This window comes from Apus apus, chromosome 4 (genome assembly GCF_020740795.1).
Source record: "Apus apus isolate bApuApu2 chromosome 4, bApuApu2.pri.cur, whole genome shotgun sequence".
Lineage (NCBI taxonomy): Eukaryota > Metazoa > Chordata > Aves > Apodiformes > Apodidae > Apus > Apus apus.
The window spans coordinates 76,167,804-76,194,686 of NC_067285.1; the positions used below are offsets into that span (position 1 = coordinate 76,167,804).

The following is a 26,883-nucleotide window of genomic DNA, read 5'->3' on the forward strand; positions in this document are numbered from 1 at the left end:
GTGCCCCAGGAAGAGGCCCGTGAGGAGTGGGTGGCTGATACCAGCTGGGGAACTGTTCTCAATCTAAAGGCTTGTTGCCCAGGCCTGTGAATTCTATCTACATATTTCTCGGTATTTTTTATTTGTAAATTATATGCGAATTACAACGTTTTGTAAACAAAGTTCTGTGTTTATATGTAGGGTTTTCAGAATGTGACATCATACAAGGAAATACAAATCACAGAATTTCAGAATTTCCGTGGCGATTCACCCTCACTATCTAGCAGCTTCAGGACCCTACCTAGTGCTCTAAGGTCGCCCCACATTGTTCCCAGCAAAGTGCGGTCTGCAGGGGGCCTGGACCGGCAGGCACCCCGGCCCCGGGTCCTGCTCCCCGGCGGGTCCCCGCTGCCCCCCGGCGGCTGCAGGGCGGTACCGCCGCCCCCGACACACCGGCGGCCTGGGGATGTGTTCTAAACACTAAGAACTCCACAGTTCAGCGCTTGAACTGACCGTCAGAGTTTTGAAAGGGTGTGGTTTCCCCTGCAAACAGATGTGACTGAGCAAAACCCCTCCAAACAATCTTACAAAACATTTTTGTAAGTTTTCAGCAGATATAGGCAAGGCTGTAAAGCTTTAGAAAACAACAGTTGGTAGAGAATGCAGGTGTGAATAAATATAAAGGATTTATTTGCAAATCAGATCAAGATGGAGATGTAGCACTAAAAGCTGAAATGAGAATTATTGACAAATGATGTAGATGTCACAAGAACACAGAGACGCTTGTCAGGAATATGGTACACTGGAACTCTGTTTCAATCACCCATTCACTTACCAGACCCCAGACACCTTTGTGATCTGTTTTGGTCCACCTTGCCCAACCAGGTAACAAATTGTCCTGAAATACCTTCTAGTGGCAAGGTCAAATATGCACTCAAAGTTCAGCAAATGGAAGAGAAACAGCCTCTTCAGACTCTGTTCTTCAAAAAATATTTCAGGCACCAAATACTGGAGGTAGGATTACTGTACCTATTCAGCTGAAAACAAAGCCAGGTAACAGCCAAGACTCCATCTTACTCCTGCCAGAGGCCAGGAGGCATCAAGGTATCAGGAGAGCTATGAATAGCACAGTTAGCCAGGAGAGTCCAGTTCTGTGGATTACAGACATATCTGCAGGTAGCACAATAGAACATTATGGGTTTGGGTTACGGGGCTGGTGTTCTTGGCAGGTTTTGGGAAGGGTGTACAGGTGGATTTTTTGTTTGTAGTTGGTTAGCTGGTTGAAGATTCCTCATCTGAACTATAGTTGGCTTCAGGGGTTAAGAGGAAAGACTGAGGACACGGATATAATGTGAAATAAGTTTACAGAGTATGTTTTGTTCCAAAAATACCATCTCAATTTGCTACTAGGATTATAAAAGAAAATTTGTTACAGTGCATGTACTATGAATGCAAATCAAATGCTCAACCAATTTCCCTTCCCCCAAAATGTGAGCAAGGTGTGATTCGAAAAGCAAACCTGAAAAAGGAAAATAATGCAGATTGATTCTTTCTTCAGGTCTTTATAGTGTATTTGCTAAATTTCATGGATGATGTATCATCTCTTATGAGGATCATATTATTGAGCAGTGGTTAAGTGGAATGGAAAAAGAAGCCTAGTGAAAAGCCTCAAAAATTATGGTGGGAAAAAAAAAGAAAAAGAGAAGCAGCATAGGACAGAAACAGCACTGTTTCCAACAATGTCCATAACTTTCTCATCAGATCAAGCAAGAGGCATTTATCAAGTAAACAAGGATATACAAAATTTAATATATTAAAGGCATTTATGATTATTAATTTTATTCTCATCACAGGTTCCCAAGATATAGCTGAAATAAAGTAAGTTTAATCTATCTTTAATAACTGGATGTAATAAAAAAAAATAACACTTTCCAGTGGGCAAAATTTTAATAACACCACCATAAAACATTTATACAAAAATCATGTACATATTTTCATAGTTCTAAATAAGATATAGATGTATACTTGATTTTACTTTGTGGCAAAATAACATTCTGACAGTTTTAGATTGTGACTGGCTGTAGCTGAAAAAAAAAAAATAAATAAATTTCCAGTAGGGCAGCTCAAAGTTTGACAGTTCATTAGATTTCTAAGAAGAGACTTACTGTGTAGGTAAGCCAATAAATGTGTTCCAGAAATGAAGACTGGAAAAGAGCAGCACACCTAATGTCTGTGCTGTATAGTACTACTTTGACAGGAGGAAAAAGGGAACGCAGGTCAGGAGAAACCTGTTTTTTCTTTCAGGGAGGTGGAAATAAAGCTACAAAATATGAGACAAAAGATGAGAAGTATTACATAGCACTTGTGCCTGCAATATTTCATTTTCCCCCGTGGCTGCTGGAGCCATGAGCATAACACTAAGAATTTAAGGACAACCTGGAAAAAAACCATTCCTTTCAATTCAACAGTATACTTACCATATTATCATTGACCAGATTACAAAATACAAAAGAACTAAACACTTGTGATCTTGGGAAGGGGTTGAGGAAGAGGAAAAAATATTTGAAAAAAGTATTCTACCTCCAAATTAATTTTACAGTCTCAAAAAATTCCAGACATTTCATTGATGACTGCAGTACCAGTTTTCCCTAATTTAGAAACACCACTAAGATATTTCAGATGACACTGGTACAAAAGTGACAGTAGCCTTGAACTTTAAAACAGTTTTTTTTAAATTAAGAAAAAAGTTAAAATACTCAAATTGGGCCACTAGATTAAGATGCTATTAAAATATAACAATGAGGGTCAATAAAAATGAAGTAATGTCTTTATGTAAAGAGAGGCTATTTTAAGTATGTAAGTGAATAGCTATATGTGGGTTCTTCCACAACAAAGTAATGCTTCCAATTGCTCATCCACACCAGCCAACTGCTGTTATGACAGAAATTCTGTTTGGTATTATAGGTCTCAGTTTTGTATCAGAACATCTACAAGTATTCCTTTCTATATTTATTTTGGAGTTTGAGAGATTACAGGTTTTGGAGGTTGTTTTATTTTGTTTGTTGTTTGTTTGGGTTTTTACTTTGGGCACGTAATATTTAATGAACACATACACAAGTACACAAACAAGAGAAGTGTATCTCAGTTTTAAAAGGCATGTTCCTCCTCTTTTTCATACAATCAACATTCTTTTTTGAAGTTTTGCTTCTCCTGCCCCATATTACATTCTCTGCTACAATTTGCTATTCAGCTGTGCAGACTTCAAACACTGGTATGTAGTACAGCATTAATGAATTTCCTGAGTCAGGTTTATTCATCATTATCTGTAAAAAGGAGAGGGGGAGACAGGGTGAAAAGGAGCAAACACACACACCACATCAAGCTGGGGTTACAAAACAACTAGAAACTGCACTTTAGTAAGCAACAGGACAAAATTCACTAAGTCATTCACCAATGATTTGACCATTACCAAAACTGCCTTGAAAGCACGATGTGTACAAACAATGAACAACACATCATCTTTCTTGGATTAGTGAATTTAAGATCATTTCAACTCGAGAGGCCTGCTTCAGATAGAACAGTCCTCTCAGTAAAGTGCAGTATAGATTTTTTTTATAGCTTTTCTTATTTGAAGAGTATGTATCTTTTGAGACAGAAGCTATTAACATGCTTCTGACTGTCACTTGTCCTCTATTCACCTTTATTAGCATAGAATTTTTTCTTTAAATGTCTGAAATTTGAAGAACTACTTTAAATATAGTTCTTTATGTACTTAAGTACTACATGTACTTTAAGTATCTGAACTGTAAAGAACTACTTTTTCTTTACATTTTTGAAGTCTATCACAGATTTGAAAAATACGGAGTTACAACTGAAGTTATTAAAAATAGCCACTTGTTAAACAGCATTTTGCAAGATCAAAGTTGGCTCATTTTGATGGGATTGACTCATACAACAGTTTGCAATGTATATGCCAACATTCAGCAAATTGTCATTAGGCATTTTTGTACTAGGTTTAAAATATGCTTAAGACTAAGTGGCAAGGAAAAGAAACTGTAACATCCCAGTTTCCATTTTCTTCTCGTTCTATATTGTCAGTCCACTTGAAAAATGAACTACTACAATGTATCTTTCAAATTCTGTTATTAAGTCAATAAACTGTGGTTGAAAAAATATTTTTCAGATAATTTTCTATCATTTTTAATGCAACATGAAAACAATACGGTACTGGTTGTTCTTACTGAGTTGGCTCTATATCAGTAGGAAAGAAAAACTGGGAAAACTGGGAAAACCTATTTGTATTAGAAATTACTTTTTTAGTTATTATATTGTTAAAACTAATTTTTAAGATGTTTTTTCCTCCCAAGCCTTCATGTAAAAAAATCAAAAAAGCCGTAATCTTATCTGACCCTCTACTCACTGCTATTGCAACACATTTGTAAAAGAATTTAAAAGATGCAGAAAGTAGATGTTTATTAACATATTTTTTTCAAAATCTGAATCCATTAAATAGTGATCATTGTACATATTTCTAAAAGCAGTATGTAATGTTTCTGATTTTATACCAATTTTAGATTACTTTTTCCTCTCAAGTCTTTCATCATTAGAAATCTAAAATTACATAACTGCAGTTAAATTTTGTACATGATTGGTAGTTGATGGAACCCCCACATCAAGTTCTTCTGAAAAATTACAATTACAGGATAAAGAGTCACATTTTATTTTCAGACAAGTACAACTTGTCTGAAAACTATTACTTTAGCTAAAAATTCATTAATTCTTAAGATAAAACTGTTTTTTCTTCTTGAAGTTTTATTCTAGACTCCCATATTCCCAATCTATGTGTTTTACAGAAATTAAATTATTATACTGCACCTTTCACAAGAGAACTATTGTTACAGTTGACTGTGCACATACTATTCAACCAGAGCAGTCAGCATGCCTAATCAAAGTTTGCCACATTTTGTTGCAGGAATAGAAAATATCCCTTGTTGAAAAGAAAAAGAAGTATTTTTTCAGTATAGCCAATAAATATCACAAAGCACAGATATGTTTTAAAAATATATTAGAACCTATTGTATATGACTGAAAAGGAATATAAGAAAAGCCATCATTGCCAGGACAGAGTGAGATTACCTTCTTGGTAGGCTCCGTCTGCCATCACCAGGTGAAGTATTTTGGCATACAGGTGTTTGTGTTCATTTCCAAGAATAGTCTGAACTATGGTTGAACAAATATCAATGTTTTCATCTTCATCTTCATGTATAGCCTAGGAGAAAGGACAACCCATGTTGCCCAAGTTAAAATGGTTACAGAATTAAATAGTTCCAATTAATTAATGCAATTCATGGTTAACCGGCAAGTTTTCCACTTTAATGCACTGTTAATATTCTCTGTTAATATTTTATTGTGTAGAAACAGAATAAAAGACTGAGTATTGATTCTAGTCACACAGTGCAATTAGTTACTTGTACAGTAAACAGCCCTAGGTACTTGTTTCTTAAAATCTTTTCCACAAACCTTTATTTTCTCATAAACTTCAATGAATTTATCAAAGCCTATTTCCTGCTCCAGGTTATATCTCAGCTCCTCCAAATGGCTGAAGATACTGTCACATTCTTCACACTCACTGGCAATCTCTCCATCACTATTATCTGTAAAGAAAAAAACAACAGTAAAACCCCCTCAGTTTTCCTACATTCTGCATGTTGTTTCTATGTCCATAAACTTGATATCCACACAGACCTCGAAATGTCAAGAAAGCAGGTATGCTCGGATGCACTAATCCATGTTGGCAGATGGTCTGAACAACCTGCAATGAAATAGGAAAAGTCCCTTTCTTGACAGCAAAGACATTCTAAATCCCAAATGGGAAACATCTAGCTGCTCCTCTAAAGCCTCAGTCTGATAGTTATCCATAGGTTATTCATACCAAAAGAAAACAAGGTATGGTCTTAAAGCAGTCATTTTTTTTTTAGCAAAGCAATGTTAGTAGGTCAAGTTCCACATAACCACGTTAGTAGGTCATGTTCCATATAACTATTCCACTTATTTCTGAGATGGAAGTGATGTAGGGTGCAGTGGCTGTCCCACAGTAGGGAAAAGAGCTCTTAAATGAAGCAGCTGTCTTTTAGCAGAAAACAAAGACATGTCTGTTAAGAATCAGTGATTTAATTTCTACACTGAGATGCATCTTGTTCCATGGAGCAAGTCTAAAAAACCCTGTACTAATTTAGCCACCAAGTTCCTCCTTCTCTGATGTGTGCCTCTTCTTTGTGTAGCAAATTCAGTATGCCAATTGGTACAATACGATGTGCAACAGAAATCATGATGATTTTTCTTACAGGTGACAGAAATGTTACAAACAGGTTTGTAACAGTCAAACACTAGGTAAGTTTAACAAAAAAGAGATCTATTTAAAAATACAAAATAGAATCCCTATGTCCTAGTATAGGAGCCCTGTCTCCTGTTACCCTAGAATAAAACACAAAGTTTTTGCCTAAGAAAAATACTTACTTAAAGTATTTGAATTATGAAGGGGCTTATTTGCCCAGGAAAAAATATACAACTTTTTAGATTTCAGGAGGCAATCTTTAAAAAACCCCCTACATAGTATTGCCTCATAGGTCACAAACTTTGTGAGTTAACATTAAAACTCTATTATTTTCAATTCCTATGTATAACTAGTAGTGTAAGCTATAATCCTCATGAAATAATATCCCCGATACGATAGTGTAAACAGTCACATCAATAAGAAATTACCACTGAAAAAAAAAAAGAAAGAAAAGTTGTATCTGTTTTAAAAATTCATTAGATGAATTCTAATCCTGTATTTAACTTCTCAATCTTAAACAGATTTGGTTTCAAGTCCTGTCCCCATGAGTTCTGAAGGCCTTCCTCCTGCCCCCAACAATGAAAACTGCAATTCTTATGATATGTCATTAATCTACAGGGTGGGACACTGACGCCAACTACCTAACACCTGCAACAACAACAGAATCAGAGAAACAGACAATACTGAATGCTATCAGTGTATAACATCAGCACTGTCAAAAAATGAAAGAAAATGGTGTTGCCTAAGTTTATTTTACCTTAGAATACTTACTGGAATGTATCACGAAGATAACATCTTACAGGTATATTCATGTTTAAAATTGTCTTCAACAAATCAAAATTACACAAAAAGCTATGTTTTAGATTATTGATTTTCTGCATCTTTTTATACCTATATTTCTAAATGCACTTCATTTTACAGCAGTAGTAAAATACTTTATTTCAACCAGAATTAAAAAAAACAAAACAGAACTAAGACTTCAAGACACCACTGTGTATAGCTAATACAAAATGCTAAAAGCCATAATACTTTTTTCTGTCTCATTTTTAGTTTGACTGCATTAACAGCTACTTTGGACTAAGGACAAGGTTGATAATTTCATGTTGCTTTTGACTGCCTGTTAAATTACTTAATTGTAGCGTAAGCTGGATCCCAGATAATCTAGTCATGTCAATTGCTATTTTTCACTCTCACAATGCAGTCATGAATTATTCAAAATATACGATATGCACAGAGTCTTTGATCTTCCTTTAAGATAAGTTTTAGGCAACTAGAAAAAAAGTGACATATAACCACTGCCTAACAAAATAGCCAACATTAATTTGCAACACGGTTGCTTAGATGTTGACCTTAACACTCAGAAAGTTTAAATATTATCTGATTTTTTTAAACTTCTGTATAAAATCTATTAATAAGAGCTTTATTTCATTATAAGTCTACAATGCAAAAACATTACTCCCTGTTTGAATTGTTAACATCAAAAAATAACTTATAAAACAGGTATAATAGAAATCATACCTGACTGCCATTCTTCATTAAGTGCACTTTCACTGCTGGGGTTATTTTCATCTCCTTCATCCAGCTCTGTACCATTTGTTATGCATTTGACGACATTAGCTTTTAAAGTAGACTCCTCCTCTTCACTGAATTCCTCACTAGGCTGCTCCCTAAGCAGTTGTTCCATTGAGGCCCGTAGTTCCTGCAAATCTGTATCTGCCTCTGCAAACATACTAGAAGAAAGAGATATAAATTTTATATCATTCTTTACGAGACAAATGCTGTAGGAAGAGCTCATTTATTTTGTTAAGCCAACAAACTGGAAAGCCAATGTAACTGAAGGAACAAAAAAAATACCCCTGATTATATTATCATGCAAGACACAGCAAATAAAGATCAGCTAAACAGATACCAGACTTTTTCAAAAAAAGTTGATGACAGGTCCTCAATTCAACTTTGTTAGTAAGATAATAAAAAAAAATCTTAGTATTCACGTACTACTATAGAGCCCTGGCAAATACAATACTCCCAATCAAGGTAAAAACGTGTCTGGAGCAGAGAGATCTAGATGTCATCAGAATAGATACACCAGATTGTTACATCTCCACACTACCCAAGCTGCAAGGCATCAGAGCCAGGGTCAGATTTTGAAGCCCCTGAAAGAATTTGGGAGACTTGAAGGACATCTCAATATAACAGTAGGGAGGAAAGATGGCAAGATTCCCAGAACATGCAAAGAAAGGAAATACTACAGAAATCTTTATTTCTAGAAGAGCTTTGATCTGCTTCAGCAGAATGCATGGTGCAGAAGCCAGACAGAGTAACAGCTTGGATGGGATTTGGAGAGGAAATTCAGACAGCTATTTTAAGCAATATTAGCTTCTCAATTCTCTGGAACAAGACTCAAAGTAAATGCTGAATCAATACAGGATTTTTAAAATGTGGGTAAAAAATGCATGCTCGTATGCTGTGTGTAATTGTTAGCATCTAACTAAAACAACCCTTGCTGTAAGGTGCCTGTTGAAATACTTGATAAACTTGATACACTCACATATCCTCAGAATCAGAGGGTCCTTCTTTGGCTTGCTCATCTTCTGTATCATCTGTTTCAAGATTATGCTGATGCTGTACATCTGCTACACTGGGAACATCAACCAAAGTTCTGTACAGTTTGTAAAGATCTGGGAGTGAACATGTCCTCAGCATCTGCAAAGGTAACAGAAAACCTGTTTGGCAATAATCCCCAAGACAGTCTGAGGTTACAAAATACTTTAAAATCAAAATTAATGATGTGTCCAGCACAGATACTCAATTGTTGAACAATCTAACATCTTGAATTTTGCCTCTCAGCTAAAAAGAAAGCACTGCTTCTGCCTTTGTGCGTTACAGTGACTGAAAGCTTTAAGAACATCAGCTGACATACAGAGCCTTGATTTGTGCCTATTTGTTCCATACCTTTGACAGATATCTAAAGAAAAGAAACACTGCAATAGATAAATAATATATATGCAATTGTTTACAATGTGTGTATGTCAATGACTTACAGCTTAGAACTATTTTAAGTAGCTGACAAAGGAATATTTTTGAAAATGGCATTTTATTATATCTCTAGGTTGGTCACTGAAAACAGTAACTTTTATTCGCATTTGTTCAGTGTTTGCTCCTGATGAACCCCCCTAAATTTTAATGAACTAAATCGTTCCTCAGCTGTAATGTATACCAGGCCAGTGTATTCATACATATGCTTAATATCACACCTGTCAGCACATGGCCAGAATATTACTGACATCAAAGGAGTAACCACTCTTCTGGACCACTACCACCAAAGTGAAGGAACAATTAGAAGACTCATTTTACCCCATCATTTGAAAATTTCAAGGTATTTTGAAAAATGCTACTTTTCCTATTAGCCTACTCCTGTTAGTATACAGATCTGCCTACAGATAAGACACTGACTCTGTCTGCCCTGCTTCTTGTTAAAGGTTTCCTTAGTTTCCGGGTAAGAGCTGCAGCAGAGGTGTATTTGGGAAATTCCAGAAAGTTATGTTTGTAGATACTGCAAAGAACTACTGAAATCCTCTTGGTGCAACTAGATGACGAAAGTGAATATGTTGCTCTCTTGCATCAAGTCTACTGCAGCAGAAACACCACCACCACATCTGTTGCTTTTCTCCAAGTTCTTTGCTATTACGCAGAGCTCATCTGGTACTGCATTAAAAATTGTGGCCAAAACACATGCCAAATATGCAGTCATCAGTAACATACTGAAGTGATTCATAGTGATCCACTGAAGAAATTAATAATAAAGCATATTCCATTACTTCACAAATCTGGTAAGGGTACAAAGAATGATCATCTTCCCTCTACTCACAGTTAGTTTTTCTATAATCATTGTCCAACTGCCAGATAAACAGCTTCATAAACTATGGAAGTTAATGATGGACTAACTCTCGAGGAATCAAAATTAGAGTAATAAATCCATTTATGTGAATATATGGATCTGTGAACCCAAATGCAAGCTTGTCAAGAAGCCTTATTTTCCCACAGATGCAAATGGCACTATCCCTGATATTATGAGTCCTAGCAATGTAAAAACCAATAGATAGTATTTAGCATTCAAGTATCATCAATAGTGCAACTCTTTTCATGCAGTCACAAAAAAGGGCTGGGAGTCAAAAGAAGAAACATTCTTTCTTATCTGGCATTCCACCACCTAGGAAATCCTTTACTACATATTGACTGAATGCAATGCAGCTCTGCAAGTTTCCAGAGAACCCTTGCCACCATTGTTTCTCCAAAAAGGAGCTGCTCTTTCATGCACTTTCCACTTCAGAACCTAGCCAAGTATCGCACATAATTTAAGAAGTCTGTTTCATATACTAGTTCCATAACTATTCTTAAAACTTTTTAAATTCACATCAAAACCATAAGGCACCATCCTATGCTCATTTCACAGACTGTGAGCTGCTACTTAACCCCATGTAGCTGGTCAGGAAAGGCCTCCAGAAAAGGAATTAGTTCCATTCACTCTTCTTCAGTCTTCCTGCTTCACAGCCAGAACCTGTGCTAGCTGGGTAAATCTTACAGGAAAAATCTCAATCACTTGGTTGCCAGAAATGACAAGGTATCTTTGTTGATCTGTTCACTGTTTGAGTTTATGGTGACTAAGTAGCAATAAGTCTGAAAAACTGCACAAAAGGGAGAAAGCAGATCCAAGAAGTTAGGAATGAACTCCTGCAGTTGCGTCTCAGAGAAGCAGTGGCATTCCTCCACAAACACCTGGACACAGGCTACTGAATGGTGCAACCAGAGACTCTTACTGCTGCACAAGTCCTCCTGATACCATGAACTCAGCACAGTAATACAGCAGGGCAGACATGGCTAGACAAATATGAACACCTGCTGAAATAGTTATGCCGTTATGCCATCTGTTACGGCCTCATTCAGCCTCAAAAGGAAAATAAGAATATTACTGCAGGAAAACAAGTATTGTTTTTTAAACTTGCCTTTGGGTCGTTTGCATCAAAAAGCCCTGTAGAAAGTCCAATCAACAATGAACTTTTGCCTTTATTTTTTGCTGGTGATATGGAACGTGAACGAGGTACAAAAGGCTCTTCCTGTGAAGACTGAGCTGACAGAACTGGTGAGGCAGTTGGTACAACCGTGGGCTGTGTTACCCTCTGGAATAAGGGTTCAGGTTGCAGAGAGTCACCAGAACAAGTTTCTGATATGTTAAAAGAAAGTTCAGTTACAAAGCTAAATAGATTAAAAACACTAAGCTCTTAAGCAGAAAATAATTAAAGTGAATAAAACTAACTCATATCTGTTGTACAATTAAAGGCAAAAATAGATAGCACTGTAGAAGTATTAAAATCTCTTTGGATTATTTTAGTAAATACATTATAATGTGAAATTCTCCCATTTAAACTTTTTGAGAATATAGCTATAGTCTGTTCTGTTCTCATGCCTTCTAGTTTCTTGTTAACCAGTACATGCCTGAAATCATAGTGTCATCCATTGTCATCTGTTGCTTCTTGCCTAACACTAGATTTCTTCAAAGATACCTCAATATAATTAAACAACACTGTTTGCTTAAACATCCATAAACAGATGCAACAGTATCACCAATGATACTTGATAGCATTGCTGATGTGTTTTCTATTCTACTGTAAAATATGCAGACCTTCTGAAGTTACTTCAAAGACCTCCAAGAGCAAGCAATTCTTCCATGCAATAAAGATTATCATTAACAGTAAGATTATAATTATTTTTTTTTATCCAACCTGCAGCTCAATGTTAATTTGAGATGTCTAGAAAGAAACACTTTGATTAAGTAAAATAATCAGATTTCATACCATTTAAAATAGTAATTTTAGAGTTGTGACATTCAGAAACTTGACATTCACTTCTAAGTATGAGCGTGGGCCACTGCCCTGCTCTATACATAATGTAGCTTTGTTGTTATATGTTTTCTTACAAACTGGCAAATAAAACACCCACATTTTGTATTCCTAATCCATCAAAAATTTGCTTTTTACAAGTATGAATTAAAGAAAATTAAAATGGAAAACCTGTTCTTTTGGGGTTAGTGAAGAAGTGAGAAGGGATGGCTCAAGTACTCCAGCTACAATAAACAAAACGAGACTTTAACTGACCTTCTGTGGGTTCCTTTTGCAGTTGCCCCTTGTCAAGCAGTAGTTTCTGAGAAGCTACCTCATTTCTGCTGTCATGTTGTGCCCTATTATAAAATACCACACCAGGGGAAACACCACATAAAACCAGTCATTAGTCTACAGAAAGAAGTCACCAAGTGCAGTAAAACAAACATGGCAGAGAAGTAATGAAGCTTCAGCTAAGCTGAACATTGTAACTGATTTATCTAAATCCTACTCAGTTAAAGCTAGTTGTTTGAACTGGAGAGACAGGGATAAGAATAATAACACTTACTTATCCTCTTTCTCTTTTACCCATACTTCATTAACAGTGATGGGAAATTCCTTACTCTCCTTACTCTGGTGCTTCGTATCTTCTGTTTCTTCTAACACCTCTTCTTCTAAATCATCAAGCTCTAAAATTAATAAAGTCATATGTCTCATTAAGAACGAATCACAAACAAAAAGGCAAGAGAGGCTATACATATTAAGATTACACATAAATACTTTAGCTTGAATAATTTTCTGCACTTTGCAGAAAAAAAAAAAAAATGAAGTTTTGTTACCCCAGAGCTAAATTTTGTTTCTGCTAAAAGAAAAGTATCTTAAAGCTCCAGCCAACTATATCTTCTAAAAACCCCAGTAGTATTCCCCCAGATATCAGCAGGGTGCTGATATCATATAGGGCAAAATATTTTAGCACAACTGATGAGAAGAAAGAAACAAAACACCAACAAAAAAACATCTGAAGCCCTTTAAAATTCCACTTGTATTCTAGAGAGTTTTCTGTAAGCACACAGAAAAGGCTTCTGGATATTCACAAAATACCTCAGTGAATCAAATTACAACACAGACATAGAAAGCACTTGGGCCTATCTAAAAGGTGTTAGTAAAAAACAAACATTACTTATGGGAACATATAAAAGTACCAAGGACCCTAGCTGCCCTCACTGAATTGGAAAACAGATTGAAATTAGAATTACTAATGAAATTACTTACCATCCAGTGTAACAGGTTTGCTCTCCACCTCAGTAGGTCCAGCTTTCTGTGATTCTTCTGGTACAGTCGTGTCAGACTCAGTTGCACTAACCAGTACTGAAGACTTGGCTCCAATAGTAGGAAAAGCTTTTTCTTCCTTCTCCTCTTTTACAGCTAAGGACCGATGATCTCCTTCAAGGAGCTCTGCAGTACCTAACACAAAATTATTCTACTATTTAAACACTGCTTTGACACAGTTTGATAATAAACTACCATGTGACTACACAGTAAACTGAGAATTTTTGTTTCTTTAAAGGAAAATAAAATAGAAAGGTTTGCATGCTTTTATTATAACTATTACAAAGAGGAAAGCTAGAAATACAGAAATTAGAATGCCATATTATTTTTAGTACAAGTTTAAACTTGGAATAAACATAAGTCCTTCTTGTCACTGGAATGGATCAAATCCAGGAGCTTGTGGAGAACAGCCCGTCTTCTCCCCCCCACAAAAGACTAAGCAAACTCCACGAGCAAGCATGTGGTGGGCCAGGGTGGGTGAATGTTTATATCCCTGGGGCAACCTTGTAAAAGTGTACTTTACCCCATCCCAAGTAAAGGCCAAGTATTTTTGGTCCTCAGGGTCAATAGGGATTTGGAAGAACATATCCTTTACATCAAGTGAGTCCAGAACTGGGTGTGCTGCCTCCTGAATTTCTAGCACCAGATCAGCAACGTTTGGTGCATCAGCTGTGAGTGCATCTGTATTGGCATTCAATTTTCTGGAATCGACTGTCATTCTCCATTTACCATTTAGTTTTCTTACAGGCCAAACTGGGGAGTTAAACGGAGAAAGACAGGTAACCTCGTTTTAAATCAGAAATTACTTCTTTAATGCCTTCTTTGGCAGCAACAAGAATGGAATATTGTTGCACATTTGTCATCCTGCTTTGTGGCAGGCAGGGAGCACAGCGTAACAATCTAACCTTTAGGGTGGGTGTGCAAATTTCCAATAAGGGCCGTTTTCATCTCTCCATGCTCGGCCCATAAAAACATCCATCCCTAATAAAATGTAAGGAATGTCACCCACAATCATCTCAGTCCGAATTAATTTGTCTTCTCCTGGCAGTTTTAAAGAGACTTTAGCCATTCTTTGTAAAGCAGAGTTACCAAATGCACCACTTACAAATATTGGGTTTAGAGACAAATTAATGCCACGTTGCTTGGCCACATCAGCTTTTAGTGTGGAAATTTGTGCTCCTGTGTCTACCACAAATGTTACAGGATAACGTTTTGGCCCAACAGCACAGATAAGCTCAAAGTCCCCATTTTTAACTAATCTTAGCACATTTGCCAGTCTTTTGGAGATTTGGGAATTTTAGGGCCTGACTGGTAATCATTTTTCTGCCAATCATTTTTATTTTCTGCATTGGAATCTTGTCCTTTCTCCTCCCCCTGCCATCTTTTTTATTTGCTTTTTGATTTCTTTTTATTGGCAGAAGAAGGGCTATTTAGTTTCCCAACTTGTTGGGTCTTTCCCTGGAATTAAGACCTTGAACTGGACCTTTTAGGCCATTTCTCTATTAGTGTTTTTAGGTGATGGTAGGTATAATTCTGAGACAAAAGCTCAGGTAGGTTGCCTACTCCACTGATACGGTAAGTCACATGCTAAGAAGATTACAGGATCTATCTAATACAATATTAATTCAATGACATACTTTTAAAAAACAGACTAATTTCTATCAATAAGCAAAGTCCAAGACTTTTCAGCAAAATGAAGACCCTTGCCTTTTAGCACATTCTTCTTGATTTCTTAGCAATTCACTGATTTCACAATATTTTCCTGTCTTCCAGTATCAGCTTGTGCTGACATTTAGAACATTTAGAACTGAAGCAACACCCCAAAATTGAAAGAAAGCGAGGACAGAACATGCTTTTATGACTTCACAATTGTTCTCCATAGATGAACTGGCAATCTCTCACTTCCTACACTTGCAGTGCAGATAATTGCCAGCGGTGCTCACCATTTATTACATCTAGTTCCTCCAGTAAGTCTGTTTGCAGCTGCAACTCTGCTTCTCCTAAGATCTTCAGGACTGAATCAGTAGGGCTTTTGCCCCAGACTTTCCTGTGGGGTTCACTATTATCTAACCTAATTACTTCACCCAGAGTTTGACCTGCTGAGAGACAAACACAAATACAGGATTTTTTAGATATTACAAACTTTTATTTACTTTCTTTATAATAAACAACTAACCAACCTCAACAAAACTAAAAACTACAAAGCCAGAGCTCATGTCACCTCACCCCAAGCCAGACAGCCTAAAAACTGTGCTCAAAAGTGAGTTTTTGTTCTGCCAATTCTAATAACAGGAGTTACTCAATGCCAGTTAACATCTGCAAGTCAATAGCAGCAGGAGATTTTTTCAGCAGTTCAAGCACTCCAAAAGAAAACAGTATGAAGAATGTTTAAAACTGGCACGAGATCATCTTAACTTTACCAGAAATGGGAAACTAGAAAGTGTCTTGTCCTGATATCCTTTGGTATTTTTTTTCTGTTATTTCTCCCTCAAAGGAAAACAGAGTACATAAAGCAACAAAGAAGAACAGAGCAAAAGAAGTTTCTTGATCTTCTAGCATCCTAGTTGTGTAAAACTACTCTGCTATGAAGTAAGTCTGTCACATTCTCCGTGATTATTTATTTCTACAATGTAAGACAGACCCTTAATATGACAAACTGAAACCAGGAAAAAGGTCTTCTACCAGAGAAGGCAGACAGAAAATTTGAAAAGACAGGCTTGATTTAAAAAAAAGGAAAAAAGCTAAGAAGGGTGCAATAAATGTTAACAAATGTAAACCAAGAAAACCCTCAGTTGGAATTGTTCTACTGATAACATAAAAGGATTTTAAAAGGATCAAGAAACTTTCATATATTTTAAGTGCTTTTTATTCCTTCTGTTAAACTAGTGCCTATTTAAAAGACATGAAGAAAGCTCAAAGAAAGTAACCCTGCATTTAATTAGGTAGCTATTTGTTGAAATTAGGAAATTATTTGCACAGTCTCCTGCAGGCCACTTAATTACTCAGCCTGTGCCTTATTCCTTATCCAAGGGAATATGTAACGACTTGCTGTTTAGAAGCAGATGGCACGGTAACAAGATGACAGATAATAACCTGATAATAATGAAGAGTATTTGCTTTATAAAAACAGACATTACACATGGTAAAATGATTTACTAATATCATGGTGACAAAAAAGTACTTACCATCTGTTGTGGAGAGAGAATCTTCCATTGATAACTGAGCTAGAGGAACTACCAGCTCAGATGCCCCAGATTCCCATTTTTTGCGATCTAAAAGGGGATGGTCACCTTTTTGTTGCTCCTTACCATCTTCAGCCCCAACTGACTCAGAGATATTTTTACACTCCTTTTTTCCTTTCTCATCTTCTTGTGCTTTAAGATTTTGATTTAATCTTCTCAGTATTTCTCGTTTATTCTGAAATAAGGGGCAATACGTATCACTTAAAATGATACCTTTCTTAAAAGAAAAAGTAAATGAAACAATACAATTTCACATACTTGCATTGCAAAATCTGTTTTTTTAATTTCTTCCTCTGTTTCCTGGATAGCAGTCACATGTTCATCCTTAAAGTCCAAGAAACATGAAAAACAACGTAGAATATGTCAGAAAAAAAACCCTTGATAATACTGATAGACACAAGAGTGAAAAATCACCTCCAAAATATTTTAATTGAAAACTGCTGAGATACTGAAACAGAATGTTTTTATGGGGCTTCCCAAAGACAATTTCAAGGGCAGCTTCCATCTTTGAACCATTCACTATCTGAAAGGGATGAGCACATGAATCAGGCTCAGTTTTAAGCAGACAAGTGGAAGTTCAGCACACAAAACATCTAGAGATAAAGCTAAATACGGCCTCTACAGAAAAATGCCACCAAATTGCAATGCTAGAAATGAGTAATTCTCTATGAGAATGAAAAAAATGGCAAAGACAAAGTCAAGGACCACCTGTAAAGAAAAGGAGAAGCAAGAAGAGACAACTTTAGTTATCACAGCATATGTTAAAGACTAAGAAAATAGTAGTTCCTTGCTATATGAAAGCATATCAGAAAGCCTGCCCAGATTAAGCCAGTTTAGTCTAGGTAGGTGAACAATTACAGTAAACTAAGGCAAATATTCCATCATGTGGTACATTTTTCAGGGAAACATTCTGCATTGTGTTCAGTGTGCCTCAATTATGAGAGCAATGAAAATGTCAATGATAGCACAAGATCTACCAGGCTTCCAAAAGCAACCAACATCAACTTCATTTAGAAAGCAGATTTACTCTTCAAAATTGTGAAACAGTAACTATGTAAAATAATAAAACTAGAAGTTGAAGACAAAAACAGAGAACTTAGAATCTTTGTGTACAAGGCTTGTCTTCTCCAATTGCTCTTTGTCCTAATTTTTAGTCACTTATAATCACCATTTTGTATTACTGGGGGGAAAATTAGCTATGTAGAAAAAATGTGTTAATTATTTGAATATTTGTCAAAACATTATTTGTTTACTTTTTCAGCTACCGACTGACATCTTTCAGTACATTACATTTTATAAACACCATGTAGCACTAAGCTTCACTATATTCCACAGTCTTTGCCTTCAGGGCTCAGGAAAAAGTAATCAGGAAATCTCCAATACTGTTTTAGACAAGAAGAGACAGCATTTTCAGGTTCAAGTCTCTTAAATTCTTTTAAATTCTAAGTAAGTTTATATTCTCTATTATAACCAGCACATACTTTTAATCTTACTGAACACAAAAATTAATACAAAAGAGTTCTATCATTCAAAATTTATTTTCTTCCACCAGGTTACAAAATCCTTAACTCCCCTCTGCAAAAGTCTGATGAAAATGCTGGTTAGTCGAGGTCTTCTTCCACTAATCATGACCAAATGATCAAAATTGAAATTACAGCCTAGGGTTCATCATAAATAATCCATTTTGTTGAAAACTGACTGAATTTGAATTTCTGCGCACAGATGTATTTGAACAGTTTCCAAAGTTTTTTTTATTTGTACTTTTTTTTTCTTTTTTTCCTTCCCTAATTAGAAGCAACAAGTGTACTTCACAATTTTTTTTCTACCTAATATACACATTTTTCTAAAAATTCTGTTTCAAATAAGTTGGGTTTTTTTTCCTTAATTTTACCCTCTTGGAAAAAGTACCTACCACACCCACTTCCTTCAAAGCAGAAGTCATGGAGATGACTGGTGTACCAGGCTTCACTGGAAGCTGATGCTTAGGAAGATCTGCTCCAAGCTCTTGTAGTCCATGCAAAGGACTGTGCTCTGAAGCTCCCACGTGAAAAGGCACATTAGGATTCTTTACCCCTTTTGCTACCAGCTGTATAGAAAAATAAATAAAAGGAATAAAATTAGAACCATACAACGGTTTGGGCAGGAAGGGACCTTAAAGATCATCTAGTTCTAACACCTCTGCAAAGGCCTGGGCACCTTCCATATTGCTCCAAGCCGCATCCAAACTAGCCTTGAACACTTCCAGCGATGGGGCTTCCACAACTTGTCTGGACAACCTTCTCCAGTGTTTCACAACCCTCACAGGGAAGAATTCCTTCATAATACCTAATCTAACCTACAACTACCCTCTTTCAGTTTACGACTGTTCCCTCTTGTTCTACCACTACATGCCCATGTAAAAATTAACTTCCAAGACTTTGCACGTTAAACACAATAGTTTGAAACAGGCTCATATAAACCTTTAAAGAAGGACAATAATGCCACATATTTTCATACAACAGACAACTGCCAATGGCAGATGTAAATTATTTTGAATTTATCAGTTTCACAACACCCTGTTCTTTATAGTGGTATTTTACTAGTTGGACTTAATACTCCACAGCACACAGAAGCACAAGAAGATTAGGTACATTTTGGTAAGTTACAGATCGTTAAGAAAATGCTTAAGGTAATCCTAATGATTCTTAGGTCTGATGTTCTTAAATTCTTGAACCAAATTCTTCATTCAAGTATACCTAGGAATAGGTTTCTCATGAGGGAATTCTGACTGATTGGTGCTCTCCTCTGTTTCAGAAGACAAATTATCTAAGCTTGAAAGATACCAGTATAAAGTTTTAATTTTGCAACAACATGGCACTACACACTTTAACTGCATGTAACAGATTAGTCTTCTTACATGTTCTTCCCAGGCTTTTTTCTCTCTTTCATATGCTTCCCTTCTCTTCCTCTCTAACTGTTCTTTCAGAACTGCAGCTCGAGCATTTACTTGGGCCTGTAGTAAATAAACAAACAGAAAGACCAACTTAAAATCACAAAAGCCATTAGGATCCATGGAACATTTTTTAAAAGACATTCTTGGATTACTTCATCTTGCTTTTTCTTACTACTGTACAGATTGTGAAGCGAAGACTCCACTGACAATTAAAATCACTGATACAACAAGTATAACAACCGATCTTCTATGTTGACTTAATGACAACTCCTTAAAATTTAATTACAGTTTTTTAAGTCTACGGTTATATTTTAGTGTACATAGTAATCTTAAATAGAGCAATGTAAAATCAGAATCTCTACTTAAAATCAGTTTTGAAGTTAAACGCATTAATAATAAAATATAAAATATTCAGTTTAAACTTTACATACTTACTCAACATAAACACAAAAAACTTCAGTTGCTGTTTGACCTCTAATTTCAAGTAATGTTAGCTAGTTTTTACAGTGCTCTTTGCAGATGATGGGGGGAAAAAAGTCACAGACTAGACAAAGTAATACTTGCTTTGTATCATACAGTAGAAATACGGACATAAGAACACCACATGGAATAAAGTGCCAGTCAAACATTGGATTTCTATGAAACACATTTGGTTTAAATGTACTTCATCACAGGCGTATATACCTCACCTTTGAATCCACATGTAGTCTATGTCAGCACATGTAAGGAATTTTGCCCTCCTTTACTAACTAAAATAAAGCTGTTCTTTAAGGTACATCTTCCATTCCCTTTCAGTATGAAAATGCTATCTTAGTTATACCAAACTGCCTTTAGGACTAAAGGAAACCTAGAGAAAAATCTCAAAGGCAAGGACCACAAAAATCCTTGACGTGCTATGCTATGTCACAACATATTTCAAAATCACTGAAATAAAACAGTTGAACAAAGTTGTTACCTCAATATAGTTAAAATAAAAGCCTCTTGTAGTGGATGTATGAAAAAATTCTTGATAGCAAAATGAAATGTACAAAACTTAATGAAACATGAAACAAATCTGAAAACAGCAAGTTCCATCTCCTCCCTCCCAACACTTACCTTCTGGACTTCGATCTTTTTGCGTTTCAGTTCAGCTTCCTCACTTGATTCTTGTCCATCAGAACTGGCAGCTTCATTCTGCAAAGTAAGAGTCCTCAGAAAATTGTAATAAATTAATGTATTTAAAAGAAAAGTAATATAAGTGACTACTCAGATCACTTTGACTGTGTGACTAACACAAGTAATAATTTTACTAGGTAACTCCCAACCAAATGCAATGTCTACTTGGACAGAACTCCATTCTAGAGATTTGTGGGAGGTTTTTTTTTTTTAAAGTACAAAGCTCTCATAAGCTAGGAAAAATGTAACGTGCCTGCTGTTGCAAGGGAAGTGACCTAATGAGGCTGGGCTCTCACCTGCCACCTCTCATCACTGCTAACATGCTCTGCCAGTAAGGTGTACTGGAGACAGGAAAACTTCATTGGCACTCTTCACAGGCAAAGAAATGAATACATATATGTTCATCTATTGTGTATAAAATATTATGCAGTAAGGAAACAAACATATCTGTGACAAGATTTGGTCTGAGATGGTATTCCTGTAAAAGTTAGCAATCACAATGAAGTCTGCGTCCACAGGTCATCAAGAAATAAACCTCTTAAACTTGGGTCTCTGAATTCTGAAAATTAGTTTAGGTATACTTCATGGAAACATACTCATCTATTCCCTGTTCACTTGAAGGCAGCATACAACACTGCCCCAGGTAAGGTACAGCCACTGGGAGAGAAAGTTAGGTTCCTGATATGCCTAGTAATCCATACAGAGAATTGCTGTCACAGTCACAGTAACAGCACTTGATTTTACAGCCTTGGCCTTCAACGCAAAGGTTTCTGGAGTGTACCTTTAGCTCTGCAGGCACCCATACTGCATGTAGGGTGTGGGTGCTCCTAATTTTCAGAGAAGGTCCTGCAGCTGCTCAATGAAAAAAACAAAAGAAACAGTGCAGTACAGCAATGACTCTATGCTGAACATTTTAGCACTGTCCTTAGTATTCTAAGGGTACTCAGGAGACAGTAAGACTTTATAGGGCTGTGTAGAGAGATGACTAGCCCCAGTGCAAGTTCTGAAGCTTGTCCAAAACAGCAGTTACGAGTGAAATTAGCACCAAATGAAATTAAGAGATTATGGGGTTATGATGCATCAGCTTAGTGTTTTATGTGAGCCAGTGCTAGTGTTAAAACTTCACTGATCAGCCTCTATGGTAACTTCACATATTCAGAAGACCTTGATTTTCCTCATGCTGCTCAAGATAAACTTTGGAGAATGGTCCACACTAGTTCCATGCCAGACTTAGTCACCAGCATATCTTATAAATAGTCTTCTTGGTAGAAACTATTTTGAATAGCCTTCTCAGGTAGAAACACAGTTGTCTTTTGCTCACTCATTTGAGATTTAAAGGGGCAAGGATTCCTCTTAAATGCACTAAAGAAGTTTTGCACCTCAAACAAATTTTTGAATTTGGGACCCTCATGTCTCACCAGGGAGATGAAACCAAGGTTAAAAATAAAGAAAACTACTCAAAAGAAGTCACTAACACAGGAAAAAAAATACAGTATTTCATTTAAAAAACACAACAAATCAGCAGTAATGCAGAACTTTTCAGCTGGGATGGTGGTCTAAGAAACTGAGTGGTACTGGACATGCTCTTGCCTTGTATGTCCACTTACTATACATGAGATGCACAAAAGCACTTAATACGGGTGCTTATGTGGAGGTACATTTATCCAATTTTCTATCACCAAGTACAATGTGAATATATAATCAGGTAATCATTTGAGGATACCCAAACATGCTTAAAACAAATGGACATGAACAGGAAGAACAGACAGGAGTACAAGTAACACGGTAGGTTAATGAAAAGATGGAAACAAACTCTAGACCGTATTTATTACATAGATTGCCTCTCAAACCAAACTTTTTTTAAAGCAAGTAAATGGCTTGCTTCCAAAGGTGCCTGGGATTATTCATTTGACATCTTAAGAAGTGTTCATTCTGAATCTACTTTATGAATATTCTTTTGGCTTTGTTGCTTTATGAACATATTTTGTAAAAGCAATGTTTGAAAAAAAAGTGTATTGATTAAATTGAGCTCAAGCAGGCATTTCTAAATTTAATACACACCTACAGAATGTATGAAAACAATCACTTCATATGTATTCTCTGTGAGCATTGTCAAAAAGTTAATTCTGGAGAAGTTCCCACAACTACAAGCAAATAAATATGCACATGCTAGCGCTTGATGGGAAATTTACGAGTCAAATTCAGAGGTAATCTTATGTTTTTTAAACATTGCTAGATTACAGGCACTGAAGCTCCACCTCTAGCACTGAAATAACAGTATTTTGTGGAAGAAGAGATGGACTAAATGTCAATGCATAAAACTGCCTATGAGAAAAGTTTTCCTGCAGTGATAACACATTATACCCCATAGCCAGCTTCCAGAAGTACTTCAGATTATTTTTCAAACCAACCTTTTCTCCACGAAGTTTTGCTCTAATCTGTTGACGTTCATTAAAATTCTGTAGCCGGATCTGTCTTAATCTTGCCAAATATTCCTAAGGCAAAAAAAGGAAGTAAGTTTCAGTTACTGTCTCCAGTAATTTAAAATACATAAGATTCCACAAAAAAATAAGATGGGTGAAGCCTCCCACACACACTATTACTATCACCACTTTAGCATTTACTTATCTCCAGAAAAATTCTCATTTAATGAAAAAGAAAACTGGAACAGTTTTCTCAGTTTTAGGCAGTGTTTCACAGTATTAAGCTATCATTACATTTTGTATCATTGAGGGATAGAAATGGTTATATTTATCACTATAGGAATAAGATATACAGTCATATCTATCTGTGTGCATGTTCAAGAACCCCTCTGAGACAAATTGATGCAGGCAACTATTATTTTGATTATTAAAAAAAACCAAACCAACAACAAACACAGACAACATATAGAACTTCATAAAGTAAATAATTTCCTACGAATTTATAAAGTCCTTTCTTTTTGTTACACAGATGAACCATGCAGGGAAACTAGGCACAGTCAAGGTCAGACCTGTGTGATGAGCAACGTGGCAAACATGCAGCAAGCATACCTCTTCCTCCTTGTTTCTGGATTTCCTTCCTCTTGCAGAAATGGGCCTGCCTCCATAGGTATCTGCTGCGTTTTGCAGTGTACCCTGTTTGCCATTTAATGGTATGAAATTTAAAGTGTCTAGGGCAGTTAAAGTTATCTGCTTTATCCAATAACTGTTCACATATAAGAAACCAAATCCATCAATGGTCTGCAGTTGTTCTGAAGTTAACCAATAACCCCTTTTCTCTTTCACAAAATATGAGAGTAATAACTACAAATTTTGAGTAGTCAAAGATAAAAGATTGGAGCTTTGAGAATATAGTTGCCGTCTCCCTGCAATTATGCTTATCTTATGTTAGAAAGCCTAAATTACCTACTGTGAAGTAGCACATCAGGCCAGCAGCTTAGAGATGACTGAACGTATCATCTCAACTACTGAGTCAAACATGACTCACTTGAAAATTTAAATTGCAAGTAATTTGACTTACAAGTCTTTATACAACAAAGAGCTGCATATTAGTTGGTGATTCCTACTGATTTCTCCTCTCTGATCATCACAATCTGGACAATAGTTCCATCCCTGCAAGAGAACTACTGCCAGCTAGTCAAATTATTTTCCTGTATAAATAAAAGGAAGCTGCTGAGAACTTCTGCTGGCAATGGCAGCCAGTTAAGAATACAACATTTGGGCTCAGCTGAATACAGCAGAGAAACACTGACCTGAATACTTGGGTATCTTGCATTAATTGATCTCATACATTTAAATTATGGCCAACAATGTCAAGAACAAAATGGGTAATACTAAGGACTTCTCTAAGAAGAGACAGTCGTAACAAGAATTGTTAATTTTTTTCAACATTATTTACTAGTCTTTTAAAAAACAGAACCATGTTTTTTAAGAGGAAGACTCATGCTTTAAAACACATATATCAATCTAAGGATATTTCACCATCAAAGCATGGAATCTAAGTATCTAAGAATTGCTTACTACAAGTGAAACAATCCCTGCAAGAAAGATCAGGCTGCGGATCATGATCTGATACTCAGATATAACTCAGGAGATGCTTCCGTGAATCTGCAATTGGTCTCATCTCACTGCAACGCCAGCACAGCCAGTTTAATCGCAGAAGCCTACTGTGATACTGTGATTTGGTTGTATATGATTAATATACATATACATATATCATATATATATGAGAAGCACCCAAAAAGCCAAACTCTCCACATTAGGAAAACCCCTAGTCAAACCACACAAAGTCCTAGTGCAAATGACTAATGTCCAAGATATCTTTACTGTAAAACAAACTTCCTAAAGGAATGCTGCAATTTAGAACTGCAAACATGAAGAAAAAGAATATTTTATGACACTGTCCGCTAGTTAATCTCTAAAAAGCAAGGATCTTTGAAACATCAACCTTAACAGAGGTAGATCCATTTAAAACATCTTCTCAAAAAGTGGAATCTGTTTTTGTAAAACACACCACTATATCTGATCATTAGCTGTATCAGCTTAACTAAACTTCATTTTAGGTTCAAGCTACTGAATAATATATGAATTTTCATTTTTACCAAAACTTTAAAGCTCTGAACAGAAAAAAAGAGTAAATGAATGTTCTAGAACTTGTAATATCAAGTTAGACACATGCAAAAAAAGGTATTTTCCTTTGTTAGTTAACTTAAGAGTCATGAGAAATGTATTGCACAATTCTGTTACATTCTAGTAAAATCAGTAACAAAACGCAAAAACCCACCTTCCATTCTCTTTTTAAAAAAATACCTAAGGAAAACATTTAGTCTGTATTTCATTGTTATAATGCTACTTCAAAGATTGAAAAAGCATGCTGAAACAGTAACATAAAAAGGAAGACCAGATTCCATACCATGTGTCCCTCAGCTCGAGCCTTGTTTTCCATGGCTTCTCTCTTTCGTTGCCAGAATTCTTCAACTTGCTTTGCTCTCTCTGCAGATATCCATCCTTTTTGCCTGAGTAATTGCAACACATAGCAAGATCAAAGTCTCAAATATGACACTCATAAAAACCCACCCTGCATTTATTCTAACCAGGACACACGCACACAGAGAAACATAGCTTTCTATGAATAAGGCATCTTCAGAAAAATGCCTTTTATCAGCCAAAATACAAGTCAGACTTCTACAAAATGGAGGAAAACAGGCTCACCTAAGTTAGAAAATAATTTTTAAAAACCCAAAAACAACACAAAAGAACCAAACAAAACATGATGTTGTACTTCCGGATCCTGGTCATCAAAACAAAAAATGAATGTCAAAACACAATCTTAATGAGATTTCTGAAAATGTCTCAGTTTGTCTCATTGTTTTTGTTTGGGAAAAACAAGACTCCTTCAAGGTTTCCCTTCAGAGATGTGCAAGAACTCACTGCATGAGCCAGTCAGCAAGGTCAATATTGCAGCAGTTTTTCAAGACTCACCCAGGTTTGGAATAGGAGTTTCTACCACTTAGGTAATTAGTACAGTGCTAGTAATTGTCTGAGTGTTCTGACAACTCCTTTTGGAGGATGGGCCTAGTAGGTTTGAGTTTGGTAGGGTGGGCACTGATTTTTAAGTTCCACAGGGTCTTCTCGTCCTTTTGGGGGATCTTGAGAGATTTTTCTTTGTTTTTAAAGGGACCACACTAGAATTAGCCAGAACAAGATGGTTTTTTCACCTATTCCACCCAAGTCAGGGACCTGCTGAGGAAGACAAGAAGTACTGCAACTGCATCTGGCAATTCTAGTACATACATATGATAGTTTTGTAAAGGAACCAGTTTCTGACAAATAAGTTAGAAATGAAGTCAAATAAAGCTTTCTATTAAAAAACAAAACAAAACAAAAACACACTGAGAAACAGTGTAAAGTATTCTAACAAATGGCAGAATGATGAGGCAAACCTCTTTCCAAAGGTCCTATAGCTGCATTTGACTGAGTATTGAGAGTTCAGCAACAAGCAGGAAGAAATTGGAATAAGTTGATAGCAATAACCCATCAGGCTGAGGCAGTTAAA

At 36.1% G+C, this 26,883-nt stretch overlaps 1 protein-coding gene across 23 annotated transcripts in view; it reads right to left on the reverse strand.

The window, feature by feature from the left end:
• Positions 1 to 646: 646 nt before the first annotated feature.
• The window catches only part of NEK1 (NIMA related kinase 1), a 48,056-nt gene continuing 21,819 nt past the window's right edge, over positions 647 to 26,883 (reverse strand). For 10 of the 23 annotated variants that reach the window (XM_051616451.1, XM_051616460.1, XM_051616457.1 and 7 more), the window contains 18 exons: positions 25,741 to 25,843; positions 23,880 to 23,963; positions 23,259 to 23,342; positions 20,788 to 20,865; positions 19,657 to 19,752; positions 18,673 to 18,846; positions 17,019 to 17,084; positions 16,704 to 16,935; positions 15,462 to 15,617; positions 13,462 to 13,653; positions 12,758 to 12,878; positions 12,466 to 12,548; positions 11,317 to 11,534; positions 8,862 to 9,016; positions 7,832 to 8,043; positions 5,500 to 5,633; positions 5,116 to 5,248; positions 647 to 3,302 (listed from right to left, as the gene is read on the reverse strand). In XM_051616451.1, the coding sequence (XP_051472411.1) occupies positions 3,289 to 3,302; positions 5,116 to 5,248; positions 5,500 to 5,633; positions 7,832 to 8,043; positions 8,862 to 9,016; positions 11,317 to 11,534; positions 12,466 to 12,548; positions 12,758 to 12,878; positions 13,462 to 13,653; positions 15,462 to 15,617; positions 16,704 to 16,935; positions 17,019 to 17,084; positions 18,673 to 18,846; positions 19,657 to 19,752; positions 20,788 to 20,865; positions 23,259 to 23,342; positions 23,880 to 23,963; positions 25,741 to 25,843 (2,335 nt within the window). In that variant the 3' untranslated portion in view covers positions 647 to 3,288. Of the gene's footprint in view, positions 3,303 to 5,115; positions 5,249 to 5,499; positions 5,634 to 5,724; positions 5,792 to 7,831; positions 8,044 to 8,861; positions 9,017 to 11,316; positions 11,535 to 12,465; positions 12,549 to 12,757; positions 12,879 to 13,461; positions 13,654 to 15,461; positions 15,618 to 16,703; positions 16,936 to 17,018; positions 17,085 to 18,672; positions 18,847 to 19,656; positions 19,753 to 20,787; positions 20,866 to 23,258; positions 23,343 to 23,879; positions 23,964 to 25,740; positions 25,844 to 26,883 lie in introns of those variants that run through there. The other 13 variants (XM_051616459.1, XM_051616472.1, XM_051616455.1 and 10 more) reach the window with 6 other exon arrangements.